The following is a 13755-nucleotide window of genomic DNA, read 5'->3' on the forward strand; positions in this document are numbered from 1 at the left end:
TCTTTTGTTTTAAGACCACCTGATACAAGATCCAAAACACATTTTCTGATTCCTCTGTTGCTAGAAAAAAAATCCCTTTGGCCTGATCCTGTGAATGTACTTGGCAGCACTTAACATATACAGGCATTAATTAAATAGGTAGTGGAGACTAAACAAGTCTTCAGAGGCTCATTTGCTTTGTAATACTGTCTGTATTTGTTCTTTAGTCTCTGTGTCATAGAAAGATGTGCAGCATGCAAGTCCACAAAGAGACCTACTCTTCCTTCAAGTCAGAAAAGTTAAGGGTAGTGCTGTATAGCAGTTCAGATAAGTGTCAGGGGAAAACTGGCTTTTTGTGAGCATTGGTTTCAAGCCAGTTGAGGATTTTTTCCCTCTTCTCCATCTATATCAATACAAAAATTTATATTATACAGTGCAAGTTGTATCTTCCATACCTGTTAATGGCATTGACCATTGACAATTTTTAGCAAACTAGTATACTACTCAAGTTAGCAACATGAAAAATTTACTCTGTAGTCATTAGAAAAGGGGGTGAACGCATTAATCTCATCTGTTTTCATGAGGTAACATTTTATAAAAGAACTTTGATTCCCAAATTTCTCCTGAGTATATGTGGGACTACTTAATAAAGAACCAAAATGAAACTTAAAGTTGTGAGGCCATGTCCAATGTTTCATGAAACTTACTTTGAAGGTTCTTCAAGATCTTGATTGGGTTCTGGAAGAAAAAATCAAAATTGCAGTTTAAGCAGGTGCTTTTAGTAGCACGCTGAGAAACTTCTCAAGGCATAACTTACCATCCAAGTTTTATCTGAGCAGCTGAATATTTCTGACTTTCTGTTCTTGTACTAGAGTCAGGTTCTTACTATGAAACAGTTAACATTCATACTGTCAGATGATCCCAGCAGAATGGAGTTGGATTTCTCACTAAATAGTCACCAATCTTCAATATCAGCTCCTAGGAAACTTGATCAAAGACTGTAAGATACATAAGCTAGAACTTTATTCCTACTTTTCTATCTCTTTTCCCTATTGTTGGATGGGATGTGTAATTTTTTTTAAATGTTAGATGTTGAACATCTGTCATCTTGGAAGTCCCCTTCAGTTCTCCTCTAATTGACTACTGAGTGGTTTATCCTACATGCAGTAAGGAAGACCACATCCAGATAGATGATATGCACCACTGTCATTTAGAAGTGGCTTTTCCTGCAGTCTAGTGGATAATTACTGGGGTAGCAGTGATCACTTAGGTCCCAAAGCCTACCAAAATACTTTTCTGTCATTTTAAGCCAGAAATTTTCCTATTTTTAATCCTTTGAACCAATTTGGAATTTATTTTTTTTTTTATCCAACTTCAATAGCAGTGATCATTTTGTTTTGTTTTGTTTTGTTTTTGTTTTTTTTTTTGTTTTTCTGTTCACAATCACCTTAAGCTTTCTTTTGTCACCCATCAATCATTCTAGCTTCTTTAAGAATGTTGAAAACGTATTTAGGTAGTTTCAGAAAAAGTTTATCATAGATTTGTCCTTCTGACTGTGGATCTAGGTTTTTTTTTTCAGAGATTTACTATATTTGTCTTTCAGTCTGTGTTCATACTGTGTTCCACAAAATCCATCAATTCGACGAACGATCCTAGCCTTATTGCATAGTACAAAATGGGGATTTTTGTTACTCATTTCCACCCGAAATCTGACTTGGGTACACAAAGTCTGTTTTGTTTGTTTCTTTGTTGTTTTGTTTTCTGTTACTTTTCCTCAAGAAAAGTAAGAACAAATATTTAGAAAAATTGGATAAGTATTTGAAGAATATTGGAGAAGTATAAAGGAGACTGCCTTGCTAAACAGCCTTTTATTGTAGATGGAATTGTGCAATTCTTGTTTAGGAAACAAGTGTCAGTCTTGCCGTTTTATTTAGGAAACAAGTATATTTGTTTGAAGATTCAATGTGCAAACACCATAACAGCCTTAATTACATGCCCTGGGCTGGTTTCCCTTTGGAGTTATAAACTTGAAAAGATGTGAACTTCATCTTCCATAAGGCTATTTATGATTTAACATCATGATAATTGAGCTATTCTGAATGGCAGTGCTACAGTTTGGAATAAGCTCAGAAATTCATACTCGATTTTCATCTGGTACAAAGTATTTTTCTTCTCCCACAAGTGGGAAAGAAAAAAATCCAAGAAGGAGTGATTATCAGTATTTATTATTAATTTTACCTACTTGTTTTTTCCTCTGCCTCCAACTTTAAGATAAACAAGAAAAAAAAAAAAAAGGAAGAAATATATTTGTAATGTATTTGGGGTTTGCAATCTTTCATTCACATTTTTCTTAGATGAGGATGGTTACTTTATCGAAGTTCTCTCCATACAGCCGCAGCTACCTGGGGCGATTCTTCTCTTGAAGTTTGATGCTCCAAGCATACTTGTTACAAGAAATAGTTAACAGTAGTAACTTATACTAAATTTCAATGTAGACTTCTATGTTAAAAATTCACAGGAACTTCTTCTGAAAGGTATGCTAAAATTTTGGAAGGTTATAAACATCCAAAAGCATTAACTGTTGTCAAAATCAGTCCTAACAATATTGTTTCATTATTAGTCTTTTGTATTCAAGAGAAAAAATTGAATTTTTACAGTTTTATATTTTTGATTTTTTTTTCTTACATTTAATAGAAATCTAACATATTCCTATTACAAGTACAACTCTTATATTACTTTTTCAGGTCAGTTGGAAGTAATCATGGATCGTCGACTTATGCAGGATGACAACCGTGGCCTTGGACAAGGTGTCCAAGATAACAAGATTACAGCTAATGTCTTCCGACTTCTGCTGGAAAGAAGACATGGAACAGATGTGGTAAGAATCATTGTCTGGATTTTTCTGGCTAGTTAAGACATGAATGTTTATTTCTGTTTTAGAAGCAGTGAACTTAGTAAAGAAGTTATTCCACAAGCAGTGTAATTAAGAAAACATAGCTTCCTAAAGAGTTATGTGAAATTGCTTGTACATTCTCAACATAAGGATTGCATCTTTCATTATTCCTCACACAAATGCCTGCATCGTTTCCCTTCTCACGCATCTACTTCCCATTTTTGTCACCTGGGTAAGAACCGGTATGTGTTTGGTAGGTTTTGGAGATTATATGTTTATTGATTGCATAACTAGGAAGCCAAGTAAAACAGGTAACTCGAGTTCACACTTCAGCACATCACTGAAGTACTATTGTGAAAGTCTCTTCTTTAAGTAAGTATTGGCTTTTTTATTTTTTTCTAGGAAGCTTATAAGAGATTCCTAATTAGTGAGAGTTATGGTTCATATCAGAGTTTATTGGAAGTGGGGAAAAAAGGTGAAAAATAATTTGGGATGAATAGGTGGAACAAGAAGACCAAGCTTAGCTTTTTTTTTTTTTTTCTTAGGAAATAAGAATTAAGCAGAAATATGTAGATGCCAAACATTAAACCTTATTTCATTATGATTTTGTGAAACTAGAGGCTATCTTGTTTTTTTTTTTCTTGCATAGCTCATCCTGTTTCACCCTTTTATATATTAATCTTTTCAGTTACTTGTCAGTTTTTTTCTCTGTTCTTTGCATTTTTCTCTTTAATTTTTTTTCCTATCATTTGAAAAGGACAAAATGAGAAATACTTCATACTGAGACAGTAGAATCGTGATGACAGCACCAAGCAGATTTTAAAATCACAACATGGCTAAAGATGAGCAGTTGTATACTAAGCTGCTAATGAATATGCAGATAAATTGGAATTAATTCTGTTTTATAATGGATATCATTAAGCACTGTGAGAGGATAATATCAAGCTTAAAGCTAATTTCCACTACTTAATGATTGACAGATTTTTTCAGGTTGTACATGTCATTATGATTTTCTAGTTCCTCATCCTCTATAACACAGGCAGCACATTAATGGCTGTTATCAGTGTGGTGTGGAAATAGCTGAACCAGAAAGGAGCTAACTAAAGTCCTGAAAGCATTCTAGTTCTGACAGCAATGAGTGTTGCACAGGTTAATCTACCTTAGCAAAAAGAGACCTACAGGGAGATCTGTACTGCCACAATAAACTTTTTTTTTTTTTTTTTTTTTTTTGTACACAAGGTAGTTTGTATTGTATTAGATTAAAATGTGAAGCTGCTAAATTAGAGTCATCGGACATGGAAAGCTATGTATACATAGCAGATAATACGGAACAACAGGAGCAGATCAAATCAGTCAGTGCTGTGGCACATGCATCTACACCATAGAATCATAAAATACTTCAATAGATACTTCTAGAAGTCATCTTATCCAGTCCCTGCTCAAAACAGATCTATTTCTGTATCAGCGTAGACTTCAAAACTATCCAAAGAACTAGTCAGTGTTAACAAATTCAAGTCAGATTCAATTGTAATCTGATTCAAAGGTTAGAGCGTAATTTCCATAGACCTCCGGGGAATTTTTGTTACTTTCCTACAGAAGAAAACTACCCCGTGCACACTCCGACTCCTCTGCAAACTAATGCAGTGGGTGGTTAAGTGTGGTTGACCAAAAGTTTACTTGCACAGCTGCTTTAGACCAAAATGTGCCTGTGGAAAGCAGTTTGAAGGTACCTCTACTGAAAGACAGGCAGAGTAAGCAACTCTGTTTAGGGCTACCTGGTTAGTGGAAGATGCACATTGCTTTTTGCATATATTTACCAGTTTGCCTGGAATACCAATCAGACACCTCCATGAGGTAACAAAGTATTTCTCTTTTCTTTTTAAAATCAGTCAGAGAGGTGCTATTGTTTCAACTGATGCAGCGTGCACTACCCACAGGAGCCAAACTCTTAAGCACCTGGATTTTGTTGAGTTTTTGTTTGTTTTAAGGAAATATGCAATATCTTTCTGGTGTTACATCTGGAATTCCCCTTTAGAGTGTTTTAGCTTTTTGTTTGTTGAAATTTTTCTAAAGATATGTAATATTTTCTGATTCTTGTAACTTTCAGATTTGTTAACACAAGGAAGGAATAGTACTTCCCTTTCTCTCCATTTTGTGAAATATACAAATGCATTTTTAGTGCATGGCTACTTAGAAGGTAGTTGTTATAATAGCTTAATAATAGTCCTGTCAGAAAAAATTACAGAGAAATTGTATGCAGGTTATTTATGTGATGGACAGCAATGTGTGACTCATACACTGACCTTAATTTTGTTGTCAAGACCTATTTTTTTTACTTACTTAAGGAACAGTGAAAGGAAGAAGAGAGTTTTGATCGCTTGTTATCTTTGCCAGTACAAGCATTTCCCAAAGTGGATTCTGTGTCTTCTCAAAAACAGTTCTGATGAGTAGTTTTTCTGTTCTTTAGGAAACTTTTCCTTAGGAGGAGTGTGTATGAAGTGTAGGATATACACTTATTTACAATTAACTAAAATAAATTTGCATCACTTTAAGTTATGGCAAAATAAGCCAAAAGTTTCTTTTCCTTTGCATCTCCAAAATATTTTTTTCCTTTCTCACCCCCAACCCTGAACAGTGTGTTTTAATGGCAGAGACAAGCCATGGTGAATGTGCTGAAGTGTAAACTTGACCTGTCCAGTTGGGTAGGCAGAGTTCTTAACAATTACTGTCACATTCAAGTAACCTGTATTCTATGAAGTCTCTAATCGTAGTAATTCCTGCGTTTTGGCTGTTGAATTTTAGCTTATGTCACCAGTAGTAAGTATTCACGCTCTGTACAAACAGCTTCAGGTTAATATAACTGATTCCACAACACACACCCTAACCTCCCACCCCAAATTTGGGTACTACAAAAGGTGTATTCACTGACAGTATTGCTCATTAAGTAAGTTATGTACATAGATAAGAGCTGTGCAGATACCACTTTGCTTTAGGTTACACTCACCTGATTTATTGACAACTTTGTCTCTTAGACTTCTGTTGATGTTACTACTGTTTGATACATCTCTAGATACTTTTTGTTCTCCTACTAAATGTAACTAATTCTGCTTAAGTTCGTTTTCTCCCTGCAAGTATTGATTGGCTCTGTATATCTTTTTGACTTCTCTCCTAATATTCATTTATTTTTCGTCAGATCATTTAGCAAGAATTAAAAACATTTTAGGTATAAATTCAAGGGATTATTATGTAGACGAAAATGACACTGAGCACAATTATCTCTACCTGTTTGTCAAAAAAACTAAATGCATCTTTGTTTTTGAACATACAGATTCTTTCTTTTACATTTGTTGTAAACTTAAGTAAAAATAAGCATTGGTACATTTTTTAATTCCATACCTCAGTATGTTATATTCATATAGGAAAATGAAGTACACATAATTTATAGGAAGAAGTAATATCTTTATTTCATCAATGACATAGCTGGAGAAAACAATGCCATTTCAGGCACACGCATTCTTCCTCAGACTTTTGTTTCATATCTTGCCTTGATTTGCTCGATTTATATGACCAGATTTATAGTCCAGTCCCAAGCAAAGAGCCAGGATTCAATAGCTCACATAGCTGCTATGATTTGGGGGAGGCTGTTTAGAGAAACAGTGATACAGGCAGTTAATAAAATCACAAATATGTGGCAGTCCGATAATCAATTTCTCTGAAAATACATGCTTTATGATATAGCCATTTGTCTGATTATTGAGTTGTACTTGCCTCTTACATGGAGTGCATATTTATAATGCATATGTGTATTTTGTGTACTACGTATACACTTTACTATGCATTGCTATGCATTACCATACCCATAACAAATGTAACTGACTTGATATTTCAAAAAAGCGGGAACTCTTACTTCCATTTAGAAGTGTTTCCAAGCTCATGTTTGACAACTGTAGATAACTGCACATCCCTGGAGGTGTTCAAGGTCATGTGGAATGGGGCCCTGTGCAACCTGATCCAGTGGGTGGTATCCCTGTCAATGGCAGGAGCGTTGGAACTAGAGGTTTTTTAAGGTTCTCTCCATCCCAAGCAATTCTATGATATTTCTGTGTCAATTTTAATAATGACTATTGTATTGAACTTGTCAAATATAAACAAAGACTTCAAAATTTGAGGCTTTTGTGATGATCATGGAAGAAACAAATAACATTTTCTGTGCATCTCTTTCATACCAGAACACAATGCATCCTCTTCTAGAGCCTTGCCTTGTAAATTTAGCTGTTTGGTGTTTTTATTGTTATTGATTTTATTAGTATACATACATATAGTGCTTTGTTTGAAGAGATATTCAGCTGTGTGCTAGTTCTTGACAGCCTTTCTTAAAATACTAAACTTAAATGATGATTATCTCTACGAAGTAGATGATATTTTATTTCTTATGATGGAAGTTTGTGTCTGCTGTTCAACAACAGTGTTAACATTTATATGCAAACACTATTTTTTCAGGCTAACACCATCCTCATTTTTATGCCAGGGCACTTAACAGCTTAATTGTTTCAAATACTGCTTCTTTCCTGACACTTCGATAAAGAGGTGTTATAGAAGGATTCTAAATAAAGACTGATTTATCTCCAAGTTCTAGTCATCGTCATACTGGCCAGAACTATAGGGAGTGAAAGTCCTCATCCTCCAACAGGGCAGCAGCCACTCATTGTAGCTGGCTCATGGTTAAAGAGGTAGCAAAGAGGATAGCCTTTTTCTGATTTCTGGACTTACAGTTGTGCCTCATTTTTTGTACATACTTCTGCAATGAGTTACATTATTTCCTTTGGGTGTTTTTATTTCTCTTCACTTGTGTGTACCCATCTGCCTACTCTGTTCAGAAGGACAATATTCTACTTGATAGTATACATAGTATTAAAGCTGTTTTTCCCACTAGCCCACATAATTGGACAAAGTGGAAGTGTAGGTCTTTTCAGCAGCTGCTCTGAGTTGGTGCAGTTAGAGCTCTTAAATCTAAATCTTGCTGTATCACCTCTTCTAGAAAGACCTAGTAATTCCTTCTGAAAGCTCTGGTGGTAGGACAGAGTCCTTCATAAAGGAAGGAGAAAGTCTGTGAGTCAGGCTTCTTTTCCTTGTATTCTCAACTGAAATAACTATAGAGAGAGAATCCCCTTGCATACAGAACAAACAATTTCTATTTTACATTTTCAAGTAATTTCTATTAGGGAAGCAACTTCCCCATCAGCAGCAAATTTCCAATGCAAATATAGCCTTTCTGGAAAACAAAAATTAGGAGATATCGTGGGGTAACTTCTGTCTTGATCATCACTTTGGTGAGCTACTCCATTGTTGAAGGAGAACCCCAGAAAAATTCTGATCTCTGTGTTGCCAGTTAGTAGGAAACAAAATCTGGAACCATGTCCTTTCACATCTCTGGCATTGGTTATTTCTTTAGATTTTACGTCCATCCTCCTTCCTCCTGCATCATTACTGGAAAACACAAACACTGTAAGAATAATAAGAAAAGAAGAAATCAAATTGGCTGGGAGAGTCTATAAATTTTATTTTTTTTTTCTTGAAAAAGGATGCTTATCTGCTTTTGTGATCCCTTTCATATAGCTGTACTGATGTCCTACATAGTTGTCAGCCTCTAAGTATGGTGGTGTGCTTATGGTCCCAGTGGCTAGTTACTTTGTATGCTCCAGAAAACATATGTTTGTTCTCCAAACAATCAGTTTATAGAGTGTGAGTGACTATGGCATCTGACTAACGACTCAATTAAACACAAGGATCTGACAGTGATCAAAGGAGCAGCAATAAATGGAGCAACTCTAACCAGGGAGGAAAGGAACACACTAAATTGGCTACACCTGAGACTGTCAAATGAGGACAATTGTTACTAGTGTGAAACCTGACAAGGTGACTCATCAGAAAACACTTTATGAAGACTAGGGAGGTTATCTCCTAAAAGAATGAGATACTTGTTATTACGTTGTTCTGTGGAAAAGACATAGGAGGGGAGAGAGAAGGATTGAAGGCAAGCAAATGTGGGAACACAGAGGGAAAAGGGAAATACAAGGATCTGTGCTTGGTCACTACAGTCTATCCTGATTCTTTATTAGCTCACCAATTAGTTTAAGCTTGTAAGGGTAATTAAATAATTTCATGTCAGATTAGGAAAGTAGAATAAGAGGTCTACTTTTTAGTTATTGAAGAGAGAGGCCATGGGATTGAGGAATCAACAGAACTGTCTGATGGTTACTAGAAAGTCTCTTATTTCTATGCATGCATGTGAACTGCTGATAAACTTCAAACTGGCATGTAGGTTTGCAACTACAAGGAGGTGAAGTCTGATATGGTGAACGGTTAAGAAGCCTAAGATCCAAGCCTGGATATCAGCCAGACTTAAAGTCCACATTGACTATTGAGGCATCAGCAGTGTACTTGTGAATCAAGAAAGTGACGGTGTCTGACTAGCGAGCTTCAGACCTTGTCAGCTGTAGGGTACAAGCAGGACCAGATTGTTCTGCTCATGTTTCTGAGTGCTCTGTGGGTGCTGGTAAAGGCTCTGCTCTCTTTTCATTTATGTGGCTGGTCATATATGTGGTATGTGTGTGCCTACTGAGGATACATGCCTTGCTCCTGCCTGGACTGGAACAAAGGACCACAGCAGTCTCCCACCTATCAAACTGGGATCAGAGGAGAACTCTGGTCTTAAAGACCCCCAAGTTTAATTCTATCAGACTGGGGAAGAGCAACTTCCATGGGTACAAAGTTCATTGAATTTGATTATTTGTAGACATCACAGGGTTCCTCACCTGCAGTCTTAGTACCAGCTCTGTTGGTACAGAAATTTTGTGATGATTTTAGAGTTACCGTGAACCAACTTGCAGCCTTGTGGACAGTGCCTCAATTTTTATTTCCTTTATAATCAGCCTTCAGGGACCCCTGTCACCTTGTGTGGCACAAATATGTTCCTAGTGTAATAGCTTTCAACTCAATTGATGGAAAATATTACATTCTGAGAGATAAAGACATTCTATCAATTCTCGTCTGCTCAATTCAGTCCTTTGCTGGTCAAAAAAATAAGCTATCAAAAAAAAAAAATGAAATGCACATCAAAATTCTCAAAAAAGTACTTGAAACACATCACCAAAAGAATTTATGCTTTGATATGCAAAACTGTAACATAACTGATGAATGTTTCATTGCTAACAAATATATATATATGTGTGTGTGTGTGTGCGTGCACTATTCAGACAGATCCAGTATTTATATATTTCAGGATCTTTGTCCCCCAGGATTTCAGGAAATACTTTAATGCTCTACTATAGCAGAAAATAATCTGCACTAGTATTTTTGTTTATAGGCCTCATAAGATTTCAGGGTACCTGCCTGTTCAGTAGGCGCATTTGTGGCTGGTATTTCTGGTTGCAATTTATCTAGGTTTCCCTAAGAGTGTAATTCATTGTAGAAGACCTGCTTCTGCTCTTTTACAAAGCACTTGAAAATTGTTCAGCTGAGGAATCTTGTGCAGCTTCAAGTTCTTAAGTGTTCTGAATCCCCAAAGAAGATCTTCCTATTGCCTTATCTGGTTTCCAAACAATCTTGGTATATCCCCCTACAACCACTAGCCAGTTTGGAAGCTGATAGAAGTGATGAGCAGTGTTTTCTTTGACCTGTGGTTACGTTGGCCAAGCATGGCACTCTTGGTCACTGAAAAAAAAAAATATTTGCATCAGAAGAAAAAGAGATTTTTCTATTGTAATTCTTGCTTCTGAAAAGAGATGAATGTTTGGAGATGCATTGTAGACTGAAGGAGATCTGAATATGCTTTTCACAAAGGGTTGATACAGAGCTGTGAATAATCCAGCTGCTTTAGAAGGAGGATTGACATAAGCATTTTAACATGCAAGATTCTTTCTTTCAGTCTGCATTGGTGTCTAATTGCTATTTGTTCCACAGTGGGTTTAAACCCCATTATCTGATACCCTTCTTGCTAACTCAAAGGCATCAGTTTTTACAGGCACACTAAAATCCAGTTCCAGACAGAGACATCAAACAAAAGGGAATACCTATGCATCCATATCTGGAGGACTTTTTAGTGATCTCAGAACCTGCCAGAAACAACCATACTTTTTGCAATACAATGTGCAACTTCAAATGAATTTTAAAAAAGTATATTGGATTTTTGCTTGATGAGGTAACACCCAGGCAGTCTTGCATGTAAAGCCTACACACAAGTTGAAACAATTTAGTGCTATATATCAGTTTAATGAATTTGACTAATATTGTTCCCAAATAAAATCTGAATTTCTAAACATAGATTCATAGAATCATTAAGATTGGAAAAGCTCTCCAAGATTGTCTGGTCCAACCATCCCCCTCCCACCAATGTCACCCACTAAACCTTGTCCCTAAGCACCAGGTTCAACCCTTCCTGTAACATTCATGGGGGTGGTGACTCCACCACCTACCAAGGCAACTTGTTCCAATGCCAGACTACTCTTCTTAAGAAATTTCGCCTAATTTCCAACCTTAACCTCCCCTGGCGCAACTTGAGACCTCTAGTCCTATCATGTGTGAGAAGAGGCTGACCCCCAGCTCCCCACACCTTCCTTTCAGGCAGTTGTAGAGAGCAATGAGGTCTCCCCTGAGCCTTCTCTTCTCCAGGCTAAACATCCCCAGCTCCCTCAGTCCTCATAGGGCTTGTGTTCCAGGCCCTTCACCAGCTTCGTAGCCCTTCTCTGGACATGCTCCAGGGTCTCGATATTTCTTGTAGTGAGGGGCCCAAAACTGAACACAGTACTTGAGTACTCCTGAAATAGAGAACCCTTTACAGAGTTAAGGATTCACGATGTTTGGTCTTGGGGAAGAATGTATGCATTTTAAAGCTAAGGCAGCTGTCCTTACCTATTATGTGTTTTTGTCACATATTTTAAGACTGCTTATTCACATAGTCAATGTTGTCTGTCATTATGTTTCACATTTATAAGCTGGCTACTGCAGTATCACCCACACAGTTTCTTACATAGAAGCTGCATCTCAACAGACATACAGACAAATTGTCAGTCTTTGAATTGCACAGGAAGAAACAAATTCTTCTTTCTGTGTTTGTCTTTGGAGGCTGACCATATCAGTTGCTGTCAGTTGCTACATTATGATTGAGAGAGATTTAATAACACTGCCTGTGTCTATTTTGGGACTAGTAATGCTCTGAAGAGTCTTTTTACTTCACAGCTTAGATTTTCCAGTCTAAAAGCATTCTTCTTCTGCCAGTGGTGGATTTTCTAAATTTGTAAAAGAGGAAGTTGATTAAAAAAAAACTAACAGTTTCTACACACAACATGAGAGTAAGAGACTTTTCTACCAGGAATAGTCCAGATGTTTTGGTATCAGACTCTTTTGATCTTCATCCTTTGATTTAGCAGGCCCAGAACTGGATCTGTTCCCAGATTTTGTCTGAATGTACTGAGATCCAAAGTCAGCATCCGCTTTTCAGCATGTTTCATGAAACTGTTTGGATGCTGGTTGTTTTGGAGTAGTAAGCAAGTTTCCTTCCAGGTTTGGGCAGTTGTACTTGACAGAGAAAAGTCTAGAAGAGGACTAAATAGTCAAGATTTGTGATTTGATATTCCATCTGCCCCAATTTGGTTTCCTTATTTTTTTAAGGCTTCTTGCCTGTATTGAGAAGTTAATTGTTTCTCTGTCAGCATCAACTGAAGCCCAATTATCAACTGTATCAGCTTTACTTTATTCTCTACACTGTCTTCCATTCTTTCTTCCATTCAATTACTAAAGGATTTCTGAAGAGTCTAATTAATGTTTTTCCCCTCTAATTAAGGACCCCACTTCCTTAGTTTAAGCTCTTAACAGAAAACCCTTTGAGTCTTTTCTTAATAAGTTCCATCCTCGCTTTATTGATAGAATAGCTCTTGTCTTCCATAAGGACACTCTTTATAGATGAGACCATTTTTAGAACTTGTTGCTGACTGTTACCTAAGGTTCTATTGGACTCTGTGTGTGTGTGGTTTCTTTTTTTTTTTTCTCTCTTTTGTCTCTAAAAATAAAATTCAGAATTTTTCGCCTTACTTCTGATGAGAAAGAAGGGTCCTTGGGATTTGTATTCATTATTACTCAGTCACTGGGGGGGCTATATTTCAGAGCAGACTGTTTCTAATTGGATAACTGTATATGCGTGTGCTACAAGGTAGTTTAGAAAGGCAGTGTTTACTTTGATTAGAGCTCATTAAGCCAGCACTCAGCTATATCAGTGGCATTTGTCAGAATCTTGCCAATACATAATGTTTGTAAAGCTGCCAGTGGAGCTCCATTCACACTTTGAGTGTTAAACACAGTCATTGAAGTTGAGGAAACAATGCCACTTTTGAGAGCAGTACTTTAATTAGATGGAGACTATGGGACTTTTACGTAGTATTAGCAGGGTACTGCTGAAAGCTACCCAGGTTGTGAATGTAGATACAGAGTAACTGTTCTTCCAAATCTGTTGTGTTTACATGAAGAACCTTATTTTCTCTGGCTTTCCTCGGAGCATTGAGTTTTGTATCAATTTATTAAGAGGACAAAGGCATACTCCGATCCCTTTATGACTGGGATGCGTATAGGAGGGGAACAGGCTTTGAAGTGTTCCTTCTGGAACTTTTGTAATAGCACTGTCTTGACAATGTTCGTAAAACCCCTTTTCTTTATTTAGTCTCCTGGCAGCTTTTGATACCTGCTTTACTCTCCATTCCTATTGCTAATACAGACATAGATTCACTGAATTACCTCCCCTGGGAAGAGACGACTGCACTTGTTCTGTTGGTGCTTACTGTCATTCCAGATGTGGGAATACAAGATTCGTGATAAAAATCTCCATTTTAGTG

At 36.7% G+C, this 13755-nt stretch overlaps 1 protein-coding gene across 1 annotated transcript in view; it reads left to right on the forward strand.

Moving 5' to 3' along the window:
* MAN2A1 (mannosidase alpha class 2A member 1) overlaps positions 1-13755 on the forward strand; it is a 134476-nt gene that overhangs the window by 106366 nt on the left and 14355 nt on the right. Inside the window, exon 19 of the mRNA XM_032206496.1 lies at positions 2724-2857. Coding sequence (XP_032062387.1) covers positions 2724-2857 — 134 coding nt within the window. The remainder of the gene's footprint in view (positions 1-2723; positions 2858-13755) is intronic.

The sequence above is a fragment of the Aythya fuligula genome, chromosome Z (genome assembly GCF_009819795.1).
Source record: "Aythya fuligula isolate bAytFul2 chromosome Z, bAytFul2.pri, whole genome shotgun sequence".
NCBI lineage: Eukaryota > Metazoa > Chordata > Aves > Anseriformes > Anatidae > Aythya > Aythya fuligula.